Source organism: Cervus elaphus, chromosome 6, assembly GCF_910594005.1.
Source record: "Cervus elaphus chromosome 6, mCerEla1.1, whole genome shotgun sequence".
In the NCBI taxonomy this organism is placed as follows: domain Eukaryota; kingdom Metazoa; phylum Chordata; class Mammalia; order Artiodactyla; family Cervidae; genus Cervus; species Cervus elaphus.
Window position 1 is genome coordinate 29,753,544 of NC_057820.1, and position 27,919 is coordinate 29,781,462.

A 27,919-nucleotide genomic window follows, 5' to 3' on the forward strand; every position below is an offset into this window, starting at 1 on the left:
AATCAGGTATTGTGAAATAAAGAGAGATCAATCTCTCTCTTTCTGTCCCCACTTCCTAATACAGAGCTCTTAAAATCTTAATAATTTCCCAAGTGATAAGAGCCACAGGAGCATCTTTTGTTATACTCTGTTTCTTTCTAGTTCCTGAAATAGCTCCACATCAAAGGTAAAAGGAGTTATCTTTGTTATTCCTAACAAGTTCCTCTCAATCAGAGTTTATGTTGCTGCTGCTGCAGCTAAGTCGAGTCAGTCGTGTCCGACTCTGTGCCACCCCATAGACGGCAGCCCACCAGGCTCCCCCGTCCCTGGGATTCTCCAGGCAAGAACGCTGGAGTGGGTTGCCATTGCCTTCTCCAGTTTATGCCAGTGAGGTGAATTTTAGAAAACCTTCGAAAGATGGGGTGGGGGGCGGGGTGGGGGAGCTGGTCGCCAGGGGAAACCAGTGGTGCTATTAAGTTGGAACTTTCAGCCATCGCTTCCACCTGCAGACCCAGGGGGGGAGAGGGGCCGGAGATTGGAGAGTGCAATCATCAGAGCAGCAGGGGTGTCAGTCGCTCAGCTGTCTCAGTCGTGTCTGACTCTTTGCGACCCCACAGACTGTGGCCCCCCAGGCTGCTCTGTCCATGGTATTCTCCAGGCAGGAATACTGGAGTGGGTTGTCATTCCCTTCACCAGAGGATCTTCCCGGCCCAGAGATTGAACCTGGGTCTCCTGTACTGCAGGCAAATTCTTCACCGTCTGAACTACAGGAAACCAGGATTTAATCAATGATTAAATCATAATCATTTGCGGCCTACATAATGAGGCTCCATAAAGACCGTAACGGAAGGGGTTCAGAGAGCTTCTGAACATACTGAGGTGATGGGAGGGTGATGTGCCCAGAGAAGGTATGGAAGTTTTGTGCTCCTATGCATCTCTTTCATCTGGCTGTTCTTTTGAGTTGTGTTGTTAGAACCCACGTGTAATCTAGCAAGTAAACTCTTCCTGAGTTGTGTGAACTGGTCTAGCAAATTATAAAACTTGAGGAGGGGGTCATGAAACCTCTAACTTAGAGCTGGTGGATCAGAGCATGGGTGATCCGCATTGAAAGTGAGGGGGCGTATTGTGGAGCCTGTGTTAACCCCAGGTAGATAGAGTCAGAACTGAAGTGGTGTTGGAGAACTGGTGGGTGTGAGAAAAAGAAAAAACCCACATTCAGAGTCAGAAGCATTGTGACCAATAGAGGAAAACACCGCTTTCTTTTAGGTAACCATTTCTAATTTTTAAAAGCTGTGCATTTCTAGTCCAGCTTGTCCAAAAGTTCCCTAGGAAATCACACTGATCTCCTCTTCACTGGGCTCCCATAGGATATTATAATCAAGTTTAGTTTTGGCAAGTTTCCCAGGCTTCTTCAAGTACCTTTACCTGAAGAATTCCTTCCACACCACTGAAGAATGCCCAGATTATTTCTGGGAACATCTTGAAGTTGGGACAATTGTCAATCTTCTTTGTTTTGATGCAACATAAGAAATTTAGGTGCTAAGAACAAATTCAAGAGTTCCTTGCTCTGCTCAATTTATTCCATAGAAATAATTTAAATATTAGGGGGCACATTGTGACTTAGAACAGTTAGATCTCTGATCTAGAAGAGTTAGAGCTGTCTTTCTCACATCCCCTGAGTGATAGTGGGGAAATTTCTCATGTCTTTTTATCTAACTTGTAAGATAGTGAGAGAGGACAATCCTTCTGGGACTTCTTACACTACTGGTGTGTCTTCAGGGGTTGTATCAAGACTGCCAGGCCCTGATTGCTCTATCACCCAGGCCATTTCCTGGGGCTGCTTCTGCAACTGATCATCCTGAGAGATGATGAGGCTTTCCTGCTGCTTCCTATAAAAGCATCGGTTCCCCAAACTCAGTGTTCCTCAGCTGCAACATAGAAGCCACATAGACACACCCTGCTCACAGCATCTTCCTGATGCTCCCAGGTGCAACTCTGACGCAAGAGGAACTGACGTTAACATGCAGATGCTCAGGCTGCCCACTGTGTCATGGATAATAAAGTCTTTCGCTGTGTCCTTTACCAGTATCCAAGAAACAGTAATAGAATGGGTTTTTAGTTTGTAAGTGGAGTAAAGCCCAACCTTGACAAAATACAGGAATAATCTCTACCCTTAATTGAGCTTCCTGGAATACTGTACATTCGTGCTCCAAATGAGACAATACCATAAGCAGTATAAAGATAAAAGCATGATAACCGCAGTACAGGATTTGAGGCAGAACCTAAATATGAACTCACAGACAACATGGAAGAAAAGTATTCCACGTGGTGGGAATGGGGATGTGAAGTGAGGTGAGGGAGGGAAGGACACAGTGGGGAGCTCTTCCTGGGGAGAACCAGAAAACGGGACGGGGAGAGTTAAATGACAGGTCTGTAACACTAGACCTGCATATCCAGGAAGCAGGCAATGGGAACCCACTGTGGGTTCTGAGCAGGGAAGTCATATGATTAAAACGTTGTTTGAGGATGATTGCGTGCGTGCTAAGACACTTGTTGTGTCTGACTCTTTGCGACCCTAGGGACTGTAGCCCGCCAGCCTCTGTCCATGGGATTTTCCAGGCAAAAATACTGCAGTGGGTTGCCATGCCCTTCTCCAGGGGATCTTGCCGACCCAGGCATCAAACTCGCATCGCTTACATCTCTTGCATTGGTAGGCGGGTTCTTTACCATTAGTGTCACCTGGGAAGCCCCTTAAAGGATTACGCACGGTAAATTTGAAGAATTTTGGGGAGAGGATCAAAATGGCTTAACTTGAAGAACTGTACCTGTTAAGGAAAAAGGAGTGAAGAATAACCTAACATTTTCACCCTGTGAGCCTGGAATACTGTGCTAAAAATTGAAATGAAAAACACTGAATAACTGTTTTGGAAGTAAGGGGTAAAAAAAAAAAAAAAGGATCCAATGATGTGGAAGCATTCTATAATAATTTTCATCACACAGTTGTAAATACAAACTAAAGTTTGGTTGGGGTTGGATAATTACTAGCAAAGGGGTAATGGGTGCAATGATTAGAAATAAGATGTTTTCATTGGAGGAGATGATTTAGAGGAAAATAGAAGGATCCAAGATCACTGGCCCAGCCTTTAAAGGGTGCCAACAATTATAGGCTGGAAGAGAATGCAACATACTGGCAATGCTGGAAGAGCTCTTTTGCTTATATCTTGGTATCGAGAGCTAAAATGGATATGTGACAGAGAGGCAGTATAGAAAACTGGACTATCTTTCAAACTAAAGTTCACAACCCCTTAGTGGGGTATAAAAAATCGATTTATTATAGCATGTCCCATATATTAAGGTTATGTGTTGTTTCATGAAAATTTTGTAGAAATAAATGATGTGTGTGTGGAGTTCTGATGAAAAGTATTTTTGAGAGTCAACCAGGTTTGAACTTTGGTATAGTGGGTGAGCATAGCTCTGCAACTAAGTTTGCTGGCATTTGAACTCCTAGTTGAACTTTTCCCTTAGCTGTGTAACCCTAAGCAAGTTTCTTTTTTCCTTTTTTTTTTTTTTTGCACTTATCATTTTGAGACAATCGGAGCTTCACATGCAGTTGTAAGAAATAATAGAGAAATACTAGTTCTCTAGTTCTGCTAGTTAACCTAGTTCTCCCAAAGGTAATATTTTGCAAAACTAGAGTAACTTATGATGACCAGGATGTGACACTGAACTGTGTCACAAGGATCCCTCATTTTAACTTTTTATAGCCACAAGCATTTCCCTCCTGCCTCCTACCCTGTTATAACCCAGGGCAACTACTAATCTAATTTCCATTTCTGTAGTGCTGTCATTTCAAGAATGTTATATAAATGGAATCAAACAATATGTAACTTTTAAAATTGGCTTTATTTTTTTTTTTTTCACTCAGCATAATTCTTGAGAGATCCATCCAGGTTATCAATAGTTAGTCCCTTTTTATTGCTGAGTGGTTTTCCACTGTAAAAGTTTCTTAACTCTGCAGGCCTTACTTCTTTTATCCATAAGAATGATGATAGGGTTCTGAAGATTAAACAAGCTCATGCATTAAATATTTAGAAATGCCTAGGCTGTACTAAGAATAAAAAATTGTTAGCTTTCAAAAGTATTATGGTCCTCCATAGATAAATTAAACGATTTTATTTAATTTAAAATAAGCCTTCTGAGACTGCCCTGGTGGTTCAGTGGTTAAGAATTTGCCTGCCAGTGCAGGGGCTGCTGCTGCTAGGTCACATCAGCCGTGTCCAACTCTGTGCGACCCCATAGACGGCGGCCCACCAGGTTCCTCCGTCCCTGGGATTTTCCAGGCGAGAGTACTGGAGTGGGTTGCCGTTTCCTTCTCCAATGCATGAAAGGAAATCTGAAAGTGAAGTCGCTCAGTCCTGTCTGACTCTTCGCGACCCCATGGACTGCAGCCTACCAGGCTCCTCCATCCATGGGATTTTCCAGGCGAGAGTACTGGAGTGGGGTGCCATTGCCTTCTCCTCCAATGCAGGGGATTTGTGTTCAATTCCTGGCCCAGGAAGATACCACATGCCTCGGAGCAACTAAGTCCGTGTGACATAACTACTGACCCCATGTGCCCTGGAGTCTGTGCTCCGCACGAGCAGCCCCTGCAATGAGAAACCCAAGCACCGCAAGCAGAAGAGTAGACCCTGCTCACAGCAACTAGAGAAAGCCTGCATACGGCAATAAAGACCTAATGCAGCCAAAACTAACTAAATAAAAATTTCAAAAAATAAACCTTCATTGAACATATGTGTGATACAGGTGCTAAAAAAATCTCTCAGATATATTCCTTCCATTTTTCAAGATGACGGACATCAAGCAGTAACTCATGAAATACATCAAGGGACCAGTAAGCCATCTTGATCAGGTATTATTTCACACAAGTATATTATTTTCCTAATTCAAACAACATCCCAGCCACTCCAGGGCTCAGAGAGATGAGTAATCTGGGCAACTGCAAATATACAGAATCTGTTTAAAAGGTTTGTATAAGTACAGATAGGAATTCAGTGTTTAGTGAGAAACTAAAGAGGGTAAACCATGTGCTTTTATTATTTCATTTAGTCTTCAGAATCTTTTAGCGAGTTTCAAAACTTTTCAACCTGAATTAATACCACATAATGAGATGCTATGTGAGATAATTGACCAGTGTTGTAAACATGATACAATTCTGTCCTAACAAGACATTCCATATTCTACCATACGTAAGTTATAGACATGGTGACTGAAAAACCAACCATCACTGTAAGAAATCAGTTCCCTGGAAAAACCTTCAATCTTGCCAAAATCAAAACAAAACACAAGAAAAGTCAAACCCCAAAATGAACAGTTCATTATCTGTGATCTCCTAGAGTTTGTTATTTTAAAAAGCAGTTTTTCAGGAAAATGGAAGCTAGTGTTAACACTTTGCCTATTAAAAAGCCACCTCTTTTGACATAGCCATAATAACTGATAAATACAATTAAAACGCTCAGCAGTGCAGGGTCTCCTGAAAAGATCTGAGTCTACCGGGTCTGACTGCAGGCTCCTCTCCCGACCCTGAGCTGCTGTGGGTGTCATGTGTGGGTAATACTCCATAGTGAAAGTCAAGGTGTCAGTCACTCAGTTGGGTCTGACTCTTTGCGGCTGCGTGGACTGTAGCCTGCCAGGATCCTCTGTCCATGGGATTCTCCAGGCAAGAATACTGGAGTGGGTTACCACGCCCTCCTCCAGAGGATCTGCCCGACCCAAGGATCGGACCAGCGTCTCCTGCATTGCAGGCGGATTCTTTACCATCTGAGCCATCAGGGAAGCCTGACACATAAATTCTAGTATTTCATATAACTGAAATGAGACACAAGATGCAGGAAATTCTATACAAAAGGCAAGGATGAAATGACTCAAAAGAGTTAACAAGTAAAGCCATTTTCCTTCCCTGACTCTGACTTTCTTTTTTAAGCTATATTGCAGTAAGACTTTCCTGTAAATAGGTTCTTGGCTCACATTACCATATACCACTTTACTGGTAGGGATCATCGAAGTAATACAACTCACATGTTCTTACATGCACCCTTATATTCATAGCAGCATTATTCACAATAGCCAAGAAATGGAAGCAACCTAAGTGTCCAACAATAGAGCAATGAATAAATAAGATGTGGTACATATATACAATGGAATTATTACTCAGCCATAAAAAAGAATGAAATAATGTTCTTTGCAGCTGTAAAAAAAAGCACAAAATAATGCTATTTGCTATTTGGATTCAACTAGAGATGATCACACGAAGTCAATCAGAAAAACAAATACCATGTGATATCATTTATTATTTGTGGAACCTAAAATATGACACAAAGTAACCTATTTATGAAACAGAAACAGAATCAGGGACACTGAACACAAATTGGTGGTTGTCAAAGGGGAGGGGCTTGGCGGAGGGATGGAGTGGGAATCCGGCATTAGCAGATGCAAACTGGCATACATAGGATGGATGAACAACAAGGTCCTACGGCATAGCACAGGAAACTATATTCAGATTCCTGTGATAAACCATAATCGAAAAGAGAACATGAAAATGGATGTGTGTATATATACCCATATGTATGTATAACTGAGTCACTTTGCCGTACAGCAGTAATTAATAAATATCGTCCAGTTACACTTCAAAAAAAAATTCATACCTTGTTTTTTCTCCCCTTTCTGATTTCCCCTCTGATAATGATTCACAAAAATTTCATCAAAAAAGAAATGAAAAAGAGGAGGCTGGCTCACACAGTAGACTTTATTCTTATAGTAGTAATTCATAGTAAAGAAACAGAATTTTGCCAGGACTAAGTCATAGCGAAGTCTCTTAAGAAGGACACAGATTTGTTGGCCTTTATGTATGAAGTCTATTAAAGGAACCAAAACCTTAAACCTCTTCAGCGTCTGGTAAATAATAATCATAATCAAAATGGCAGCTAACATAGTAGACAGTACTCACTGAATGAATCAACACCGCTCTCTTTTTCACTTGTCTAGAAACTCTCAGGACAGACAATACTGATCTGGTTTTTTCTTTAAAATACATATTGCTAATTATATTAAACGTAAAACCTAAGACGGAATAAAAAGATGGTTTGAGTCTAGGAAATGGCATGAAACTCAGGATAATTGACTCATTGAAAGTGAAGTGCTGAAGAAGAAACTATTGGGCATCATTGGAGAGAGAAACTGACTTAGATTTTTGTTCAGTGTGACCAAATCTACCAAGGACAATACTGTCCCAAGTTGATATGAGTACCAAGAATTTTAAGACAATCTCTGCTCTCAAGGATTTTACACTTTAGGTAGGAATGTAAACACACAAGAAGAAGAGGACAAGTAAAAAACCTTAAGCTCCAAGTTTTGCAGGACTTGAGTTTATGGGAAAATGAACTGTGTCAGAGCTGTCCGGGAGTGGTTCCGTAGAGTTCTCATGAAGAGACTCGGGGTGCGGGGTTGGGGGTGGGGAGAAGGGGAGTGGATGTTCTGGTTGGGATGTCACAGGAACAAGGCAGGGAGGAGGCTGGGTGCAGCTCATGTAGTCAGTGGAAAGGCCAGTGTGGGCAGAGTGGTGGGTGGGTATGTGCTAAGAGAATGTACACTGAAGCTGGGGGGGCTTTCAATTGCCCAGCCAAAGTGGGAGAATGGAAAATGATACAGCGAAGTGGAGACAGACTTCAATTTTTCTTATAAAAAGTGTAAATCACCTTGAGCTCCTTAAAGTAAGGTACCAATTATGGAAGAAAAAATTACTGGTTTGGGAGCCTTCATGCATTAAAATGTATGTGCTACTTGTCAGAGAAATTCCACCAGAAAGGAATGCTGTAAGATGACTAAGCTCAAGGTGCTTACTCTGATGGAAATCTACAAATCAGAGCAACATTCCAGACCAAATACTTGATGTTCCTGGGGTCTGTTTGTTTTTAAACTATTTGTGGAATTCACAGAAATAGGTGTATATATACATACACACACACACACACACACACATATATATTTTAAAATTAATGATGTAAAAACCATTTACATTTTCCTAAGAAACAAATGAAAAAACAGACATAGAAAGAATTGATACAATCGTGAAATAAAGTCCCCTTTGAACATGTCATTTAACAAATATCCTAAACAAACAGCATAAACATATATTAATGCCACTTTACTTGGAACCATAAAGGTTTTAAATGCAAGACTCAAAACCCTACTCCTGTATGAAGCACCTGCATGGAAAATCTGGCAAACATGCTTACTGCTCCAGCTACTGTCAATGGGAAATAAAACCTAAAGCGGACACTTCCTCTTATGGAAAACGATCAAAAGGTGGTTAGAAAATTAAAAGAAAGAAAGAAAGAAAAAAAAAAAAGCTGAAAGATGCTGGTGTGGCACGCACCTTCTGTATCATCGCGCATTTGCTCCACCAAATCTGTCAAATCCTCCCAAGAGTCTTTGCAAACGGCAAAAAGAAAGGAAAAGAAAGATAAAATGTCATGCAAGCCAAGAAAGAAAAGTGTTATCAAAAACAAGGTATCAAAAGGGGTAACTGAAAGGGGGATTCCTAGAACTCTTTGGGCGTAACCCGGAGATTAGCAGTGAAAAGTGCTGGAAACCTACCCAAGGAGCCATGTGACTCTAACCAAGCAGAGATATCAACTATGAGTGTTAGACATGTCTCAAAGCTAAGGTTAACAATTTCAAAGCTTCTCATCAAAGGAGAGAAAGGTGCACATCCCATAAAAAGAAAACAGATTTTTTTTTTCCCCCACTGAAAATCAAGATTGGAGTCTTTGCATTCTAAGTGTGCATACCAATGACCTCATTTAATACTTATTTTGACCTTCCGTGAAGCTAAAAAACATGTGGAGTGTTTTTTAGACTCAGGCCAAATGTCATGATGGAAAATTAGTGACTTTTCTTAAAAGAAATGGTGGCTTAGACAGTAAAAATAATTAAAGAATAATCTAAATACTTGTCCCAAGCCCTCCACCCCGACAGTTCTCCTTCCTCAAAACAAAAATAAAGGAAAAACTGCTGTTTTGCAGACAGAATAAATCACTTATAATTCAACAAAGATAGACGTTTACTCAACTTAATGTATAGTACTCTTTCCTCTTACTATAAATTCAACGTATTTTAAAATTAAATTTGATTAGCATATAGTTGCTTGACAATGTTGTGTCAGGTTCTACTGTACAGCAAAGTGAATCAGCTATATGTATACATATCCTCTTTTTTGGACTTCCTTCCCCACTACAGGTTAAATATTTTTTTATACAGAATATTCCATGTGAGGCAAAAGGACAAGAATGTCAAGATTTCAAATATAAAAGATACTTCATTATAGTTTCTTCTAACAGTGTCTTAAGCTGTAAGATCATCATCTGTTTTAAAATAAAATTTGAGAACCTACAAAAAAAAATTTGAGAACCTACAGAAATTTTTTAAAAAATGGATTAGCTTCATCCTTCAGAAACTCTGAAATCATTATACACAACTGCAACATTCATACTTAAACTCACAAAATCATGTGAATTTTATATGTATAAATACTTAGCAAATAAAAGTAAGTTCTCAGAGGATAAAGCATAACAAAAATAAGAAAGTGAGCAAAGAATACTTTGCCCATGATAAGCCCTCTTTCTTGAAAACTTGATCATGGAAGTCAGCGTTGGATCTGAAGCAATAAGTTGAAATAATCATTTAGAAAAAGAATTTATCATTTGTCCTATTTTCACAAGTTTATTAAATTATCACTGTAATTAAACTGGTTAACTTTGGTTCTCATGTGGCATAGCGATTTTCAAATGGCGTGTAAGGGTACATTCCAGTGTCAAATATATGGTCAGTTATCCTGTAAAAATGTACCAAAAAACCAAAATTATATAAAAAGTTTAAATTTAAATTCAGAAAACAGGGAAGCAGATGGGGATCTAGTAAGGCGACATATGATTAAAATGAAACTCTTGAAATGAAAACTATATAAATGAAGATTATTGTTAGGTCAGACCCAAAGATAGCTAATATAAAAAGAAAGCAAGTATTTCTTTTCTATTACATTTGTAATGTCTTTCCATTAATGACTTTCCCCAGGCTCACATCCCAGCTCCGCCCCTCACTGGCTGTTATGACCTTGGTCCAGAGACTTCATCTCTTTTTCCTGAGTCTCCTCATCTATAAAACACAGACAAAAACAGTATCTATCTGACAGCACTGTTGCAAGGAGTAAAGGAGAAAACATCAGTCCAAAATCTTTTATCTGATTATTTTCTGGCCAAGTGAACTTTGAAATTCAGAATTTTATTTTTTTAGAAAGGTCAAATGGCAATACTGAGGCCAACAAACATGCAGAACTAGCAAGGCCTGGGGCAGCACGTCACAAGCAAGCGCATTAGTATTTCTGCAGGAAATGAATGGATATTCAAATTAAACAGAATCAATAAAGACTATAAATAGCCTCAAGTAAATTTAGGTCATATTTCAGCACCAAGTTCAGGCCAACTTATGAAAAACTTTTTCAGAGCTTTTACTGGATTTTACGATTGTGGATCTCTATGTGTAGAACACTCAGAAAGTGTCTCATATAGAAAAAGCACAATTTTATTATTTTACAATGAATTTATGTTAAAATACATCATATATAGATATCTTTGCACATATGATTTTCAAGTATAATCCTCTGAAAATATAATGTGCTACAGATTTATATTTTGTAGGCTTATTGATTTATAAGAACCTATTTTTCTAACAATCATGCTATTTTTCTATATAGACTTGCTATATGACCTTGTGAAAATCAGTGGCTATTCTTATTTTAGTCTTCATTTATTTAACCAAAAACTACATTTGTCACCTAATAAAAGTCTACCTTATTAAGCAGAATATACAGAACCTCCAAGATTTACGCAAAGAAGAGCTCAGGAAAGTGAATTTCTAGGTAGAAATAGGTGGTGGGTACAAGGGGTCTCTCTGACTTCCCCTTGGCATGTCTCATCTAGAGCACTTTTCTATTCCATCCAGACTTATTTTGTTTCTAAAACGACATTTAAAATAATGAGTGCCAGAGTGACAGAATCAGTCACTCTGATTTGTATCAGAGTAAAAGGTATGTTTTCTCTTTTTAAAGTTGTTCCCCACTTTACCTTGGCATGCTTAGAACTGTACTGTAATAAAGAATGCATACCACAATATTCTTTTATAATCCCCAAAGAATAATTTATAAAAGATGTCTTTAAAAAATTGTGCCCTCTGAATATGTTCAACTTGTTAAAACAACAACAACAACAAAAGCATGTAATATATGAATCAAAGAGGTGGGGAGCAGCAGAGCCAACTCCTGTCTCTTTCCCAGAACATCTCCTTTTTTGAGGAGTAGCAGTTTGTTGCCTCGAGTATGTTTCGCCTGGTCTAAAAAGCTATATTACTTCGAATTTTTGTCATAATACATATTCACAGATTGCAAAGAAGAGTAATATAGAGCCTTACTGGTTGATACAGAGGATAAGGTCTGGATTAAATTTTGCTCTAGAAAAAGCATAGTTCAGAGCTGTGGAGATCAGAATTGTGCCAGACATGCAATCTAAACGTCGAGTGGTCAACAGGTGCTTCCAAAGTTACACCAGCTCCTCGGTTCTCACTCAGGGCAGCGACTCACGAGGAAAGGGGTGTGGGCTGTCACGGGGTGTGGTGCCACTCCACTCCAAACACTCGGATTAAATGGCTAACAGCGCTGCTCCTAACAGACTCTATCACCTTCTTTTTAAGATCCACTTGAATGAACACATACTTTAAGTCAAGAGACAAGAGACAGGCTGCAACTGTACAAAGGCCCTGAATTTTCAAGGAAGCACAGCTTATTTCCTGGCTAAACGAGCAGACTAATTTACTTGGCTCTGAATTTATTTAATTCAGTGATACTGTAAGCCAGTTGCTCTTATGGTACATGGTGACTCCGTGATGATGCAATGTGCCTGGGGAAGGAGGCCCTGGCTTTGATGTTGGGCCTTGCATAGCTACCCCTTTTCTCTCTCGCCGATGGACGAGGCCTGGGGAGGGCTGAAGCTCCGTCCCTCCCGAGAAGCACTGGAATAGCCACAGAGTGCCTCTCCACTGTTTATGCACCCATGCTCGTGAGATCTCTCTTCTTGATATATCCTCTCTTCAGTATTATTACTACAGAGTCTGCAGTATAGACAACTGAGTTACAGTCCAGTTTAGAGACAAACGTAATCAAGTTACACTGTCTCCTTGAGGCTAGATGTGTTTTCTTTTTTCTTTTTATTTTATTGGGGGTATAACTGCTTTACAATGCTGTGTTCATTTCTGCTATACAATGAAGTGAATCAGCTACATGCATACATATATCCCCACCCTCTAGGATCTCTCTCCACTCCACACACTGAGGTCACCACAGAGCACTGAGTTCCATGTGCTATACAAAAGGATTCCACATGTATGAGTCAATATATGTTTTTCTCTTTCTGACTTACTTCACTCTGTGTGACACCCTCTTAGGTCCATCCAGGTCTCTACAAATGACCCAATATCATTCCTTTTTATGGGTGAGTAATATTCCTTTGTGTGTGTATACACACACACACAGACAGACATATATATATACACACACACACAACATCTTTATCCATTCGTCTGTTGATGAACATTTAGGGTGCTTCCATGGTGTCTTTGATTTACAGTGTTACTTTTTGAAAGTTTATTACAGTTTCTTGAAGGGAAATTCTTCCTGAAACCCAAACACTGATCACAAATAACTCTCTGAAGGACTGTTGTGAACATAAATGCTACTTAAGGGTACCTGTACTTAGTGCATCATAGGTAATAAATGTCAGCTTTACAAGAAACCAATGCACGCCCTGTATTTTGATTTGGCTACAAACTGGAGTCCTCTAAGTATTTGCCATACTTATTTAAAGGAGATAGAGAAGACTGGATTGAAAAAATAAATAAATAAACTAATTATTAAACACAGGGGAAAAAAAAAAAACACAGGGAAAAAACGTAACTCAATGTTAAGCAGACCAAGGACAAATTTAACAGCTGAGGCTCTGTTAAGAAACAGTAATTGGGTTGGTAACATAATAATAAATATTAGCAAAGGAACTATCAAGCTAACTTATTAAAAAAAAAAGCTAAGAGGTCCTGTTATAATAAACCATTAAGTTAGGCCAAGATCTATTTTATTCCCAAAGTATAGTAAAAAAACAAAACTATTAGCAGGGAAATACAAACAATCCTGGAAAAAGTAATATTAAGTTATTGTGATACTGTGATTTATAATAATAAATATATATTTGGTTTTAATTTCCAGTTCCTGACACAGGCTCCTGAAATCTTATAAACTCCTAAGTGATAAGGACACTAGAAGCATCCTTTGTTCTAATGAGATTACGCTGGGGGTTTCTCAAATGGGAGTTGGTTCCCTTAATTAAAAGTTTGGAATTATCAGCACCCCACCCCCACTTCTCTGGAGAGACAAGAGGGGCTGAAAATGGAGTTAATAACAGGTCTTATCCATATGAGGAAGCCTCCTTAAAATCCCAATAGTATGGGGTTCGAAAACTTTCAGGATGGTGAACACATTCGTGAACCAGGAGGGTGATGTACATCAACTAGAAAGGGACAGAAGCTTCTGCGCTCTGGGCCTTCCAGACCTCACTCTACGTGTCTCTTCATCAGGCTGTACGTTTGTATCCTCCAACACATCCTTTCATAAACTGGCAACATAAGTAAGGATGTCCCTGAGTTCTATAAGCTGTTTAGCAAATAACTGAATTCAAGAGAGAGAAGGTCATGGGGACCTCCGATCTGTAGCCCAGTCAGCTAGAAACGGTGGGTAACCTGGGGACCTACCACATGCAGCCAAAGGCTGTGTGTGGTGGGGGTCAGGGAGTAGTCTTGAGGATCTGAGCCCTTGACCTGTGGGATCTGATGCTATCTCCAGGGGAACAGAGTTAGAAATCAGTTAACTGTGGGACACCCTGCCCTTGTTAAAGAATTGCTGCTATTGGGAAAAAATCCCACACATTTGGTGACAAGAAGTGTCAGAAATCAAGGGCTTTTGTGGACTGGGTAGTTGCTGCCGTAGAACAGGGCACGGTGACATTCTCAGAGAAGACAGAGCACATCTCAGAAGTCCCTAAGTTTTACAGCTCTAGTAGAAAGAAAAAAGAAGCTGCAGCAGCCTTTTTACCCCCAGAAAGTAAACGCCAGTAATCTTAGAGAAGCATGGAATTTCTCAGTGTACACTCAGAAGTAAAACTCATCCCCTTCTGCACAGGACATTGCCACTAGCTTAAAGAAAACAGAAAAGCAAACAGATACAATATTACGCAGTTTACAGCTACTGAATCAACTGTCCTAAAAAACCACACTGTTTCCTTTGAGAGTTCAGATTTTAATACAGTGTGAGAAGCCACAACCAACTACAGCAGTCAAAGAGAAACATGAGTTGCTAGGAGGCAGCCAATGGGAAAACTCATGATACCATGGCATTAAATTTTTTTTTAATGTTTATGGCAGCTTGGAAATGTGTATAAAAATTAAAATACATTACTATTTGATCCAGAAATTCCACTTCTAAAAATGGAAATTGTTCAAGACAGAAACACAATGATATACCAAGAATGTCTGTGGTAGCCTAATTTAGAAATAACCTAAATGCTTGTAATAAGAGAATAAAGAAATTATGGCACATCCAAACAACTAAGGCGTTAAAGGAGGTGGTACAGATTTCCATCTACTGATGTGGAGAGAAAAAAGGCAGGTCATACAACACAGGTGTACACATAACTTATGTGTATAAAACTGTGTGAGTTTGTAAATGAACTCCATGTGTATATATTAAAAAAGAGAATCTGGTTACTAAATCTTATTAGTGGTTATTGATAGGTGCCAGAATTGTAGATGAATTCTGTTTCATATTTTTTACTTTTCTGTATTGTGACCTTTTAAATGTGAATATATTATTTTTTAACTAGAAAAATCAAGTTGTTTTCACTAAAATATTACATAGTAATACTAAAAGTATCTTCTAGAAGAAACCCCTTAATTTTTTTTTTCATTTATTTTTATTAGTTGGAGGCTAATTACTTTACAATACTGTAGTGGAAACCCCTTAATTTTAATACATGATTTAATTTTAATTATAGGGAAAAATATTTACTTAGAGGCTATTTCACAATAAGTCTGGTTCAATGTCCCTCTACACATGTATTTCTAAGCTCATCAAATTCTTCTATTTGTTCTCTGACAAAGTTCAAACAGGAAAAACTGCAAGGGAATGAATTTAATATTTACTTCCCTGTACTCAAGAGTGCTTCGTAGCAATCCAAGTGACTGGTGGGGGCTGGAACAAACACAATGGAAGATCTGCCCCATTATACTCTCCACCTTCCCCAAAAGGGGCACAACCAAAAAAGCCCAATTAATACAGTACCAGAAGTGAAGAGTGGGTTTCCCTGGTAGCTCAGTTGTAAAGAATCTGCCTGCCAACTGGAGATGAAGAAGGAGATGAAGGTTCAATCCCTGGGTTGACAAGATCCCCTGGAGAAGGAAATGGCAACCCACTCTAGTATTCTTGCCTGGGAAATCCCATGGACAGAGGAGCCTGGCGGGCTACAGTCCAAGGGGTGGCAGAAGAGTCAGACACTCCTGAGCGACCAAACAAGTGGAAAGCAGAGAATACCGTGGGTTCTCTCAAAGGACAGCCACGCTCTCTCCCCAGTCAGGCCCCATAGGTGCCCAGGCCCGGGAATCCAACCACTAGAATTCCTGAGCTCCATCACTGAGTACTAGTTATGTAATCTGGTACAGCATTTACCTCTAGAAAATGATACATAACGTCTGTGATTGCCTTAGGACACAGGATGTCCTGGCACTGGAAGCTGATGAGCCACAGAAGAGTTATTAGTGATGTGAACTACAAAGAAAGGCGCACATTAAAGTAAAAGCTCCACCCAAAAAAGGTCCAGAAAAAGCTCACCAACACAGAACAAAGACATAGTAACGCACTGTGATTAATGACCGTGCACTAAAGCAGATGCCAGTGACAGGACTCATAAGGAGCTGGGAAGAAACTGAAACAGACCTGAAGAAAGCTAATTTTAGGGAGAGCAGGTTACCATCAGCTCAGAGGCAGCATGGAGCTCTTCTGTTGCTTCATGTACGGATTGGGGTGCAAAGAGAACCCTGCTGATGGTTCTCCCAGATTCAGGATTCTATAAAATCCCAGAGGCAAGTGGGTAAAACTTACCGTACAAGGGAGACTAGCCAGGCTATTCCCAGATCAGAGCAACAAGAAGGAATGAACCTTGTCCAGAACACTTTGTCTGACAGGCTTCTGAGATGGTAATAGAATCTATAATCTATTCACTGTAAGAATTTCACAAAGACTGCCCTGTACACGTGTAATCACAACTCAGAGAACCTGACCATGTAACCGGCTGGTAGCAACAAATGTTCCAGTAATCTCACTGACAGCAGATTACAAAAGGAGGCATGCCAAAGGAAAGAAGAGTAACATAATTCTATAAAATAGACAATCCTACTCACTGCAGCAAATTAAAAGACGCACCTTGCTCCTTGGAAGAAAAGCTATGATCAACCTAGACAGCATATTAAAAAGCAGAGACATTACTTTGCCAACAAAAGTCCGTCTAGCCAAAGCTATGGTTTTTCCAGTAGTCATGTATGGGATTTGAGAGCTGGACTACAAAGAAAGCTGAGCACCAAAGAACGGATGCTTTTGAACTGTAGCATAGGAGAAGACTCTTGAGAGTCCCTTGGACTACAAGGAGATCAAACCAGTCAGTCCTAAAGGAAATCCTGAATATTCTTTGGAAGGACTGATGCTGAAGCGGAAACTGCAATACTTTGGCCACCTGATGTGAAGAACTGACTCACTGGAAAAGACCCCGATGCTGGGAAAGATGGGAGATGGGAGAAGAAGGGCGTGACAGAGGACGAGATGGTTGGATGGCATCACTGACTCAATGGACATGAGTTTGACTAAGTTCTGGGAGTTGGTGATGGATAGGGAAGCCTGGCATGCTGCAGTCCATGGGGTCACAAAGAGTCAGACACGACTGAGCGACTGAACTGAACTGAATCACTCAGGTTTTGTTTTCTGAGCATAGGATAGGAGTAAATTAAATGCTGTACTGAACGCACCCAAGTCTAGACACCGTGGGCCACTCACGCACTGTATGCAGCATATAGTCAACTTTGAAAACAAAGTATGCCAAAAAGTAATGTTTTTTGGCCTGTTACCTGGAAAAACTCAAAATGTCTAACTAGAGATATTAAAAAATTATACTGGAGATTGAATCCAAAGCAGTAGTCCTGCTTTAAGAGCTATGGTTCCTGTTCATGGATGTGGGAAACTGTCACGGAAGATACTTAACTCTGAGGTAGACAGATGGATGAGTACACAACTATAGTTTTCATAAAGCTTTTTTCTTTAAAGAAAAAACAACACAGTATCCTGATTATAGTAATATATCCTCTTATAGGATATTAGGGGGCAATAGGATGAGATGGTTGGATGGCATCATTGACTCAATGGACATGAGTTTGAGCAAGCTCTGGGAGATAGCGAAGGACAGGGAAGCCTGATGTGCGGCAATTCATGGGGTCACAAAGAGTCAGACACAACTAAGTGACTGAACCATAACAAGAATATTTAGAAGACATAAAGAAGTATGAAGAATATAAAAATCCTCTGTCGTTTCACTCTCCAGAGAAAACCACTTTTCACTTTTTTGGTACATTTCCTTTCACTTGGGTGCACATGTATCTATATTTAAATCAACTTGTGATCACACTGTATATGTGGCTTGGGAGACAGCTTTTAAAACTTACTATACTTTAGGGACTTCCCTGGCAGAACAGCGGTTAAGACTTTGCCTTTTAATGCAGTGGGTGCGGGTTCTTTTCCTGATCAGGGAGCTAAGATCCCAAATACTGAATGGCCAAAAAAACCAAAACATAAAACAGAAGTGATATTGTAACAAGTTCAAAAGACTTTATAAATTGTCCACATTAAAAAAAAAAATCTTAAAAAAAAAAACAAAAATAAATTTAAAAAATAAACAAATAAATAAAACTTACTATACTTTAAACAATACCCTGGACCACTAAATATTCTTCCACAATGCCATTATCAATGTTTGTGGTACTGATGTTCTACAATTTATTGAATAATTTTCCTGTTAGGTTATTTAAGTTATATTTAAAGTTGTGCTACTATAAATCATAATACTGTGATGACTATACATACTTTTATATTTTGCCCATATCTCTGATTATTTCCTTAGGATAAATGTCTGGTATAACTACTGGAACTTAATTTTTGAGGCACCTGATTCACACTGATAAAGCGATTTTCAAAAAGGCCGTGCCAACGAATATTCTACCAGCACCTGAATTTTCCTATATTTTCATCAGTGCTGAATATTATTCACAGATATGTTCAACAAAAAATTACTTGTTATACTAAACTTCTATTTTCAAAATAAAATACAGTGAGTCTGAATTATGAGCTAAGTGATTTCAAAAAAATTTTTAAATATCCAGAAACCATAAGTTGTGTATAATGGAAGGTATGGTATTACAATAGTCTTTTCTTTTAAAAGTGATCGTTTTCTGGGGATTATGGGGCATTTGTGTGTGTGCGCTCAGATGCTGTCGTGTCTGACTCTGCAACCCCATGGACTGTAGCCTGCCAGGGTCCTCTGTCCATGGGATTCTCTGAAAATATTAGTGGGTTGCCACTTCCTCCTCCAGGGGATCTTCCCCATCCAAGGATGGAATCCGAGTCTGTTAGGTCTCCTACGTTGGCAGGTGGATTCTTTACCACTAGTGCCATATGGGCACTGAGTTCACCCAAAGTATAATAGATAGCTACCATAAATACTATATACAGTAATATGAGGCCTTCTAGCGGGTACAAAAGTTTTGCCCTAAAGAACTTTCTGTATAAGTTTATAAAAGTGTGAATCACATAGGCTAAAATAAATCACCAGAGAATGATTTCAAGTGTATTCAATCAAGTGATGGAGACAGAAGCCAGCGATTCAGGAGATGAAGGATACTGGACTTGTCAAAGAAGGTTCATGGATGAAGGGAGTCAGGGGTCCTTTCTGGTTCCTAATTTAATGTCAGTGAGAAGAATTTAAAGCAGAAATAGTATTAACAACAAGAATAATCATTTTTTTCAGTGAAGTACAGAATCACAGCCTGGTTGAAATAGGCAAGTATTGAAAAGGAGTTTGAAAATAACATTTGATAAGTAAAATTATCCAAAAGAAGGGCATGGGAATAGTTGGCTAAAGAATAAGGATTCAACACAGTTATTGTTTCTGACAATCCATAATCATGAACATTACTGCTACCACAAACAGCTTTCCATGTCACTTTGCACATTCATTTGAGAAACATTTAAAATTTAGCACATAAAGGTGCCACCTGCCCACCAGGTCAGTTTCAGCAGTGTATTATTTTTATTGTTTGACAGCATCTGTACAATCATATAAATATTTTCACAGACTTCATAAAAATGGATGGAAAGAGAAAAAAAAAAAAAAACCCAAGTGGATAAAAAGCTAAGGTATCCAATTGAACTGATGGCAATTGCCAAGTATGCCCCAAATGGCATGCTTCTGGCCACATTTGGGTGCTCCCGGGACATAAGCTGGCCAATGCCATTTTCAACTGTGTATAAAACGGATGGAAATATGTCACCAGAGACTGGGAAGAAGATGTCCCTTATTATGTGTGGGTCTATTGCTGGACTTACACTCGCTGAATTCTGGTATAGGAGAGCTGCATGTAGGGTGGATCCAGGCTGCCAGAATGAGTCCTGGCTCCACCACTTACCGCATCTCTGTCAATCTGTAAAATGGGGATGACAGTACCTAGGCTCCGTGGGTTTTTGTACAGATTAAATGAGGTAATACATACATATATTACTTAGAGGAAACAGTTCCTGGCACAAAGTAGCTGCTCAGTAAAAGACAGCATCTCTTCCTACATCACTGTCGCCGTCACTTTTTCAAGAATATTCTACATTCAATATAGAGACTGTCTGAAACAGACTCTTGTACAAGAATGAAAAGCTTATTTTCATGAAGACTTACTTGGCAATTTTATAAAGAATGAATCAGTATAACAGGAAGAGAAATGGCTTGGAGAAACGCTGAAAGTAGGTGTGGGAACCTGAATGTGACATAGTTAGATCCTGGCAGTTGTGGAAATGAAAAGGGAAGATAAAATTAAGTGCTTGTGGCGGAAAAGAGCACCTCTCTCTTTTATGCCCTAACACACATAGTACTATTTGTTTAATCATAGTAGAAAACTATGATAGCTGGATGCCTTAAATACAGTTTCCATAATTTCATATACACACACACACACAAATGCAGAAAAGATCATTTATATATATATAGCTAAGTGATATTTTGGATATCATTAACATATGTTTACTTATTAAAATAACTGAAGCCTTCATTTTTCATCAACTTCAGTTAAAATGGTTTCATTTAAGAATCTTTGAGCTTCACATGGTTTATAATTTTCTTAGTAGAAAATACGTGTTCATCATCAAAAATATAAGGGAAGGTTCACACATAAATATGTGAAAATAGAGTCTACTCACAAACTTGCATGTTACTGGTATTCAATATTAGGAGTAATGATTGTTTTTATTTTTCTGTTAATTGGGAGAAATTCTTATTTAAGTCTTATTCAAGAGGGCTATTAAAATTCACATATTATATGATGATTTAATATATACTTATTTTATTAAAGTATGGAAATAAACACACACACTAGTGAACTTATTCACTGTTAAAACACTTCAGATTTTACATCATATTTCTTATTTTATATATATATATATATATAAAACATTATATACAACCAGAAAAGAAAAAATATACTATTTCATCACTAACCCTAACATTTTGTCCCTGGTAGAGCATGTAGTTTTATTATATTTCTTCTCAAAGAAGTGAAAACTTACTGGAAAGAAAATTTGGAGAGACTGAAAATCTTTCAGCTCTGGTATCTGGGTCTCTGCAAATGCTGTCTCCTCCCCATTCCCCACCTCTAACGTCCCTTGCCTCCAGTTTATAACCAGGTAAACTCTTGCACATCCTTTAGGTCTTAGTTCAAACATTACTTACTTCAATTGGAAAATTTCCATGGAACTTCCTAATAAACCGTGTTTGGTTCTGTACCATAGCACTCCCGCATGGATGCTCAGGCATGTCCGACTCTTTGTGACCCTGTGGACTACACCCTTCAGTCTCCTCTGCCCATGGAATTTTCCTGGCAAGAATACTGGAGTGGGTTGCCATTTCCTCATCCAAGGGATTTTCCCAGCCCAGGAATCAAACCCGCATCTCCTGTGTTTGCAGGCAGATTCTTTACCGCTGAGCCACCCGGGAAGACATTTTATCAATACTTGTTGAAGTACCCCACCTCCTGCTTGTCAATAAGCTCAGAAAATACAGAGAATTAGGCTTGGGCACTGTGCTACACCTCAGGACCTAGCATAGCGTGCAGCATAAATTACAGGTGGGATACTAAGTGTATGCTGAATGAAGGGCCGAGGGTCTGATCTTATGATTAAAATAATGCATGTTTTTCTAAACATTGATTTTCTTTGGGGGTTCTAATGGTCCCTAAGGTTTTTTTCTTCCCCAGGAAAAATAAAGTACAGATAAAAAATTTTATATATAATTTTTTGGGTCATCTTCCCAGGTTTAGAAGCCCTGTACTATACTGTAGTGAGTTGATGCTATGAAGTTTCTTGGTAAACAGCCATTTGGCTTCCCCTGCCAAAATGCCACTGGGACATGCACTTTTTTCATTAAAACATATGCAGTTCCCAAGCAGAATGGGGTTTTACTCTTGTGCAATGATATTAATGAGTAAAAATACATTAGTAAATGTCAATGGAGTTATCTCAGAACCAGACACTTTCAGTAGTCACCAAAACACAAACACTTTCTATTTCATCCTCAGGGGATTTTTTTCCCATGCTTATTATATCAGCAGATTGTTCCCTACTAAATGGGAAAACCTGATCTGAAATCTACATCCATACTGTCCCTTGGGAAGTACGGTCACTATGGGTTAGAATTCCATGTCCAGTTCCTACGAAACGTGATTGTCCTTTAGCAACTAAGTAGTTCACACTTGTTTACAGCAGCCTCTGACATCATTGTTTCATCTTTTTTCCTTGGCTGTGAATTCACTGAAGGCAAGAGCCATTATTTCTTAGTCTCTAGAACTGGATTTTGCATCAAGGGATGCTCAATAAACACTTCTGATCAACTGACAGATCAAACACATGTAGTACAGGATCCTTACATGTAGGACAGTATCATTACTACAATCACAGGTGTTACATACAAGCTAGCTCCTTACACATTACTGTGTAAGTGCCAGATACTCTAAATGAACACTAAAGCAAAATGTGACTGCCAGGGGAAAACTGGACACTTATGCAGTAACAGTGTGTCTGAAGCTGGTCACCACACACACTTTTCTATAACCAAAGTTCTCTTGAAAATCAAAGGTTTGACCAGAGGTTCTCTTCTTAACGTGTCTGCTGCTGTATCATTTCTTCATAGTCTGCCTCTTACTAACTGTATTTGAAAAAAGGTATTTTCCAAGTCAAAAAATAGTTCACGTCTTTGAAGAGTTATCTTTGTAACCAAATGGTCTATTTTACTGTACTAAAGTGATCTATTTCACTTCGCAATGTCGGATTCCTCTTCTTTAAAAGAAAGTTAATGGGAAAACAAGTATTTCTTGATAACCGAGTTTTATTTTTAACCAATTATTTTCCTGTTTGCAAAGGCCCAAGAAAGGACAATGCTGAAATATGAATTTAAGCTACTAACCACCTTTAGTCTGTCCAGCAAACAACTAGCTTAGACTATTCCAGAAGGTTAGATACAAAAACAAAACAAAACTAGAAATACATACTAAATAGGCAAGAGATTTAACAATGGGGCTTGCAGCTGTTGAAGCTCAAACCACTGCTTCATGAATAACTATTACACAAATAACTCACATTTATAGGGTACTTGACATTAAATATCTTGCTTAATGCTCCTAACCTACTATCATGGCTACCACTCCTAACGACTTAGATAGCCCAGCCTAGCATCTCACTGTGTGCTGCTTGAAATGTCCCTTCCCGTCCCCACCCACAACAGTATCCGCCTGTGATCCTACAGTTATCACACAAGGTGGAGCCTAGCCCAAGCATCACTTCCTGGATGAAGCCTTTCCTGAACCCTCTTCTTGCAATCAAAGACTTGGAAATTTGTTCCAGGTTTTTACAAAAGTGTACTAAAAGAAATGAGAGACAGCTGATCTCCTTGACCACCAATAAGTACTGAAATAATGAAGTGAGTTTTTATTCCCATGGATTTAAGAGTTAAGGTGGGCTGAAACTCTGGGTCTGATCTACACTGTGGGCACTGAAAAAAAGAGCTGTTTTCAGAAAACAAAAGTTGGAAACCACACAGCTTCTACCAATGAGGCCACAACAAGATTACTGTCTTAAGAAGATACATGATGTTTTGGCCCGTTTTCTCTCGTGGGAGTCAGGGGTCCCAACGCAGAATTGCACAGTCAGATGTCCTTCCTTCTGTCTGCGAATCAACTGGGAAGTGTTCTGTGAACACTCTCTGTGTCTGGGCACCAAGTGCTCCATTTTGTCAACAGCAGGGCTCCTGTTCTCACTGGTCCAGCAATCACCACTTAAAGGTTAGTAGCTAAATTAAACTTAACAACTGTCTCTAGCATTAATATTAAAGCAGACGTTTCTTGGGTTTAAGTGACTGTTTAGACATCCAGAGTTAGCCAGTAGAGCAAGGCAACAAAATCCCTGTCTTTTATTTACTGCCTTCCTAGATCACTAAACCTATGGATGTTTTCTTGGGCCTGGACTTTCTTTTATTACTTCTAGTACTAATAATTTGAAATTGTTGCTTCTTTTACCCAGTTGAAGGCAGAATTCCAAAATTCATTGCCAGCCTTTCTCTATTTTCCTCCATCCCTTCTCCAGTTGATTCTAAGGTGTTGGAAACGTTCTATTGTCACCTGAGCTTAGGTAGCAGCCCTCATACAGTTTCCATCACAGATTTCTCCATAGAGAATTCAAACAGCACCACTACAAATGCTTACGTGAACCAAGCAGCTCACTTTTGCTTACTCACAGGAATCTTGCTCAGAAAACAAATAGGTATGCAAACGATTGTTGCTGTTGTTCAGTCGCTAAGTCCGACTCCTCCTGATCCCCACAAGACTGTACCCCACCAGGCTCCTCTGTCCACGGGGCTTCCCAGGCAAGGATACAGGAGTGGGTTGCCATTTCCTTCTCCAGGGGATCTTCCTGACCCAGAGACTGAACCTGTGTCTCTTGCATTGGCAGGCAGATTCTTTACCACTGAGCCACCTGGGAAGCCCATTCAAGTGATTAAATTTGTTCAAAATTAGAGACAATGACACATAAAATTTATAATTAAGGGAATATATGATATTGTGTGACTTTCAAAATAAATATTTTTAAAAACAAAATATGCAGACTGAGGCATCTGCTGAAAAGACTTCTTGGTAGCATTCTCAAAATGTACTTTTCTTCCCTAAAGATTTTTCAAGCTCGGGAAGCTGTTCTAAACAGTACTGGCATTGTATGTGCCTCCAGCTGATGTCTCCTGACCGCCTTGCAGCACATTCTGAAACTCAGAGCCAAAGGAAGCTGTCCAACAGACAAACCAATTGTTAAGGGTGCAAAGGGCCTTACAAACTACTTAAACATTGCCCTTAAAGACACACCCAAATGACTGCTTTGTGCTTCGATGTTAACCCTCTCTAAAAGCGGCTAACTGGGAAAATAAAATCCTTTTCAGACACAAAGTGTGAAATCTGAGTCATGATAAGATTACAATGCTTGGTCAAGGACAAGGAATCACTTTTTCTAACCCAAATGCCAGGTGCAATTCACCTTGTACCCTCTGTCCTGCAGTATGCCTAAACACTGGCCAGACTGTGTGTAAAATGTATTCTCATATGTGAGCATTTCTTTCTTCATTATTTTAAGGGTAGAGAACAAACACTAGCTAAGAGGCCAGTACACAAAGGTACAAAACAATTTGATTCAAACTAATTTTCTTCCTTAGTATTAAGTTCACAAAATTTAGGGGTAGAAGATCAAAGCCTCTCAGAATTTAGAAAAGGTTCTGGGAGAAAGTCACAAGTCAAGAGACTACAAAGGTCTCAAAGGGATTAACAGTGGAGATTTCACATAGGTCAACAGTTACCACAAACAACTTATAAAAAGCAATGGCCAATTGGTTCCATGGGTAGGAATTACCTTATCAATCATGCTTAACCTTTTAAGGTATTATGCTTTTTTGAGACCACATTCATTAAATAAGCACTGAACATAAAACTGCTTTCTCATCTAACTTTACAATCTATATTATTTTAAAGAAAGAATGTTTGACCATGTATTTTCTAGATATCACAGCCTGTTTAACATTATATCTTGATGATAGGATACCCTTCATGAGTGTTTCAACTATATCACGTACGCTCCTATAATTAATTAGTCATGCTATTTTACCTTACTCTATTAAAAATAACTATAATTTCTATAATATGTTAGCATCTAATCAGAATTAATAGCTTTTCCATTGGTTGATTAGGATCAGATGTGATAAGTGATCTCAAATGTTCTTTAGAGCCTTCAAGACAAAGAACTCTAAGCAAGCACCAGCATCTTTTGAAAGGATACCTCAGAGGGCAGGGAAAAAATATTTTCCCCCAGTAAAGTAGAGAAGGGGAGCTGGTAGTAGGTTTAAGGATGAAAGGTTTTCAGGGCCATTAGCTAGTTTAGAGTATGGGTTCCTCCTGCCTCTCCCTGACCCTCCCAGCCCGATTAACAATGAGGATGCTGGGGAGATACTGGAGGACGGGTTCTGACCATACCTTCATGGGTAGGCTCTGGGTCAGGTGTAAGTGAGATGTCATCCAGCTCTCGCAGGCAGAGCCATTCTCCATCCATAGACACTCGGAATTTGCAAAGGTAGATGGTCTCCATGGCAGCCTGTGTGATCTTGTCAGTGGTGGGGGTTGGCATGTCGGTTGGAGGCGTCAGAGCAGACATGATGACTCAGCTGGGACCACAACACACACACACACACACACACACACCCCAAACAAAAATAAATAAAAACCCTCCTCAACAGAAACCCCCAAATCCGAAGCTCTGTAACAAAGCTCTCAAGAAAAGAGGCGGGAGAGGGTTTAAAAAAAAAAAAAAAAAAAAAAAGATGGAAAAATGCCTATGCTTTAAGCACCAACTGTTTAAGATAAATAATTCTATGCTATCTTTTCTCAGAGGCAGTTCCTACCACATAGCAACATAAGAGGATGCTTGTCTTCTTCCAGCTTCTCTCCTGTTATCTTCCCTTCCCTACCCCCTTCTTTTTCAGCTGAGGCAGAGGCTTGAAATCCTGCACAGCCGATGATACCTCAGTTGACTTTAAAAAAACTGGCCTCTGTATGAGTAAGTGAAAAATCCTCCTTCTTTATACAGAAAAAAATATACAAAAGAAAAAAAATGAACAAAAAATAAACCAATATTTTCTGTTTAGCTTAAAAAAAAAAAAAATCCTGAATTGCAGAAATCACTTCCAGGATCTGCTCAGAGGAGCCGGGATGCTGAGTTCTAATAGGATTGGTCGTGCGCAGTAAGCAGGGTGTTGACCAAAATGGCTGACTAATGAACTGAACTGAAAATTCAGGCTCATGTGACCAGCTGCTCTGAACGTAGGGCGAGCAATTCCCGGGATGCTTTATAGATGCTGCTGATGCAGGGGGAGCAATTAGGCTGCCTGCTCTCGTCGTGCACAACCCACTTCCAGACTGTGCTAGTCAAACTGTGATCAGACATAACACAATGCACCTATTCTCATCAATTCCCCTTGCTGTAGGATAAAAGGGCGGGGTAACAGGACAATTAATACTGGGTAACGCTGCACAGCAAAAATGGTAAAAGAGGTAGGTAGGTCAATTTAACAAGCACATAATTCACTTCTTTTACCCTTATATACTTAGCTATCAAAATTCTCTGCTCTGCTAAAGGTGGTGTTTTAAGAAAAAATAAAGCAGATTTTTGATTTAAATATACTTTCAGGCATTCATAATTTCCTTCTCCAAAGTACAAAGACTTAATTTTTCAGATTGGACAGAAGTGCAAGAAAAGAAAAAAAAAAAAACCTAGAAGTTAAATCCTTCCTGATTTATGGCAGTCCCTCCTTCACTTCTGACACTGCTGTATTCACCAAGCTTCTACATTAGATTGTTTCTAATAAGAGGATAAAACTATGCTATATCTTAAAATTTCTCCCACCCTGGAACATCCTAAGTGCACATTATCATATTCTATTTTGCATATTTTATTTTTCTATCTTTTGGCCACACCACAAGGCGTGTAGGGTCTTAGCTCCCTGACCAGGGATTGATCCTGTGCCCCGTGCATTGGATGTGTGGAGTTCTAACCACTGGACCACTAGGGAAGTCCTATCATATTATCTTAAACCAATCATTCAGTTTACCCATCTACATATCTATATTATCCAATGAGGCCTTTATGCCTTGGAAGTGAAAACTTAGGTACTTGTTTTCTGAGCTACATAAAAAAAGAGATAAGGGATGACAGAGATTTTCTTTGAAAATGTTTTGGATGGTTGAAAACAATTTTTTTTTCCTTTTGCTGAAGGGTTTGGTTTTAAGGAGGAACATAAAACTTCAAGAAATACATCCCAAAATGATTTATTCTGTTCTAGGATTTCTTTTTTTT

At 39.2% G+C, this 27,919-nt stretch overlaps 1 protein-coding gene across 8 annotated transcripts in view; it reads right to left on the reverse strand.

Annotated features, from left to right (window-relative positions):
- The window catches only part of RUFY3 (RUN and FYVE domain containing 3), an 87,948-nt gene that overhangs the window by 42,317 nt on the left and 17,712 nt on the right, over positions 1–27,919 (reverse strand). Inside the window, exons 1-2 of one of the 8 annotated variants that reach the window (XM_043906536.1) lie at positions 26,044–26,970; positions 8,411–8,464 (exon numbers count right to left, since the gene is read on the reverse strand). The exons of 3 other annotated variants lie outside the window; for them this stretch is intronic. In XM_043906536.1, coding sequence (XP_043762471.1) covers positions 8,411–8,464; positions 26,044–26,221 — 232 coding nt within the window. In that variant the 5' untranslated portion in view covers positions 26,222–26,970. Of the gene's footprint in view, positions 1–8,410; positions 8,465–26,043; positions 26,998–27,919 lie in introns of those variants that run through there. 4 more of the 8 variants (XM_043906540.1, XM_043906537.1, XM_043906538.1 and 1 more) reach the window with 4 other exon arrangements.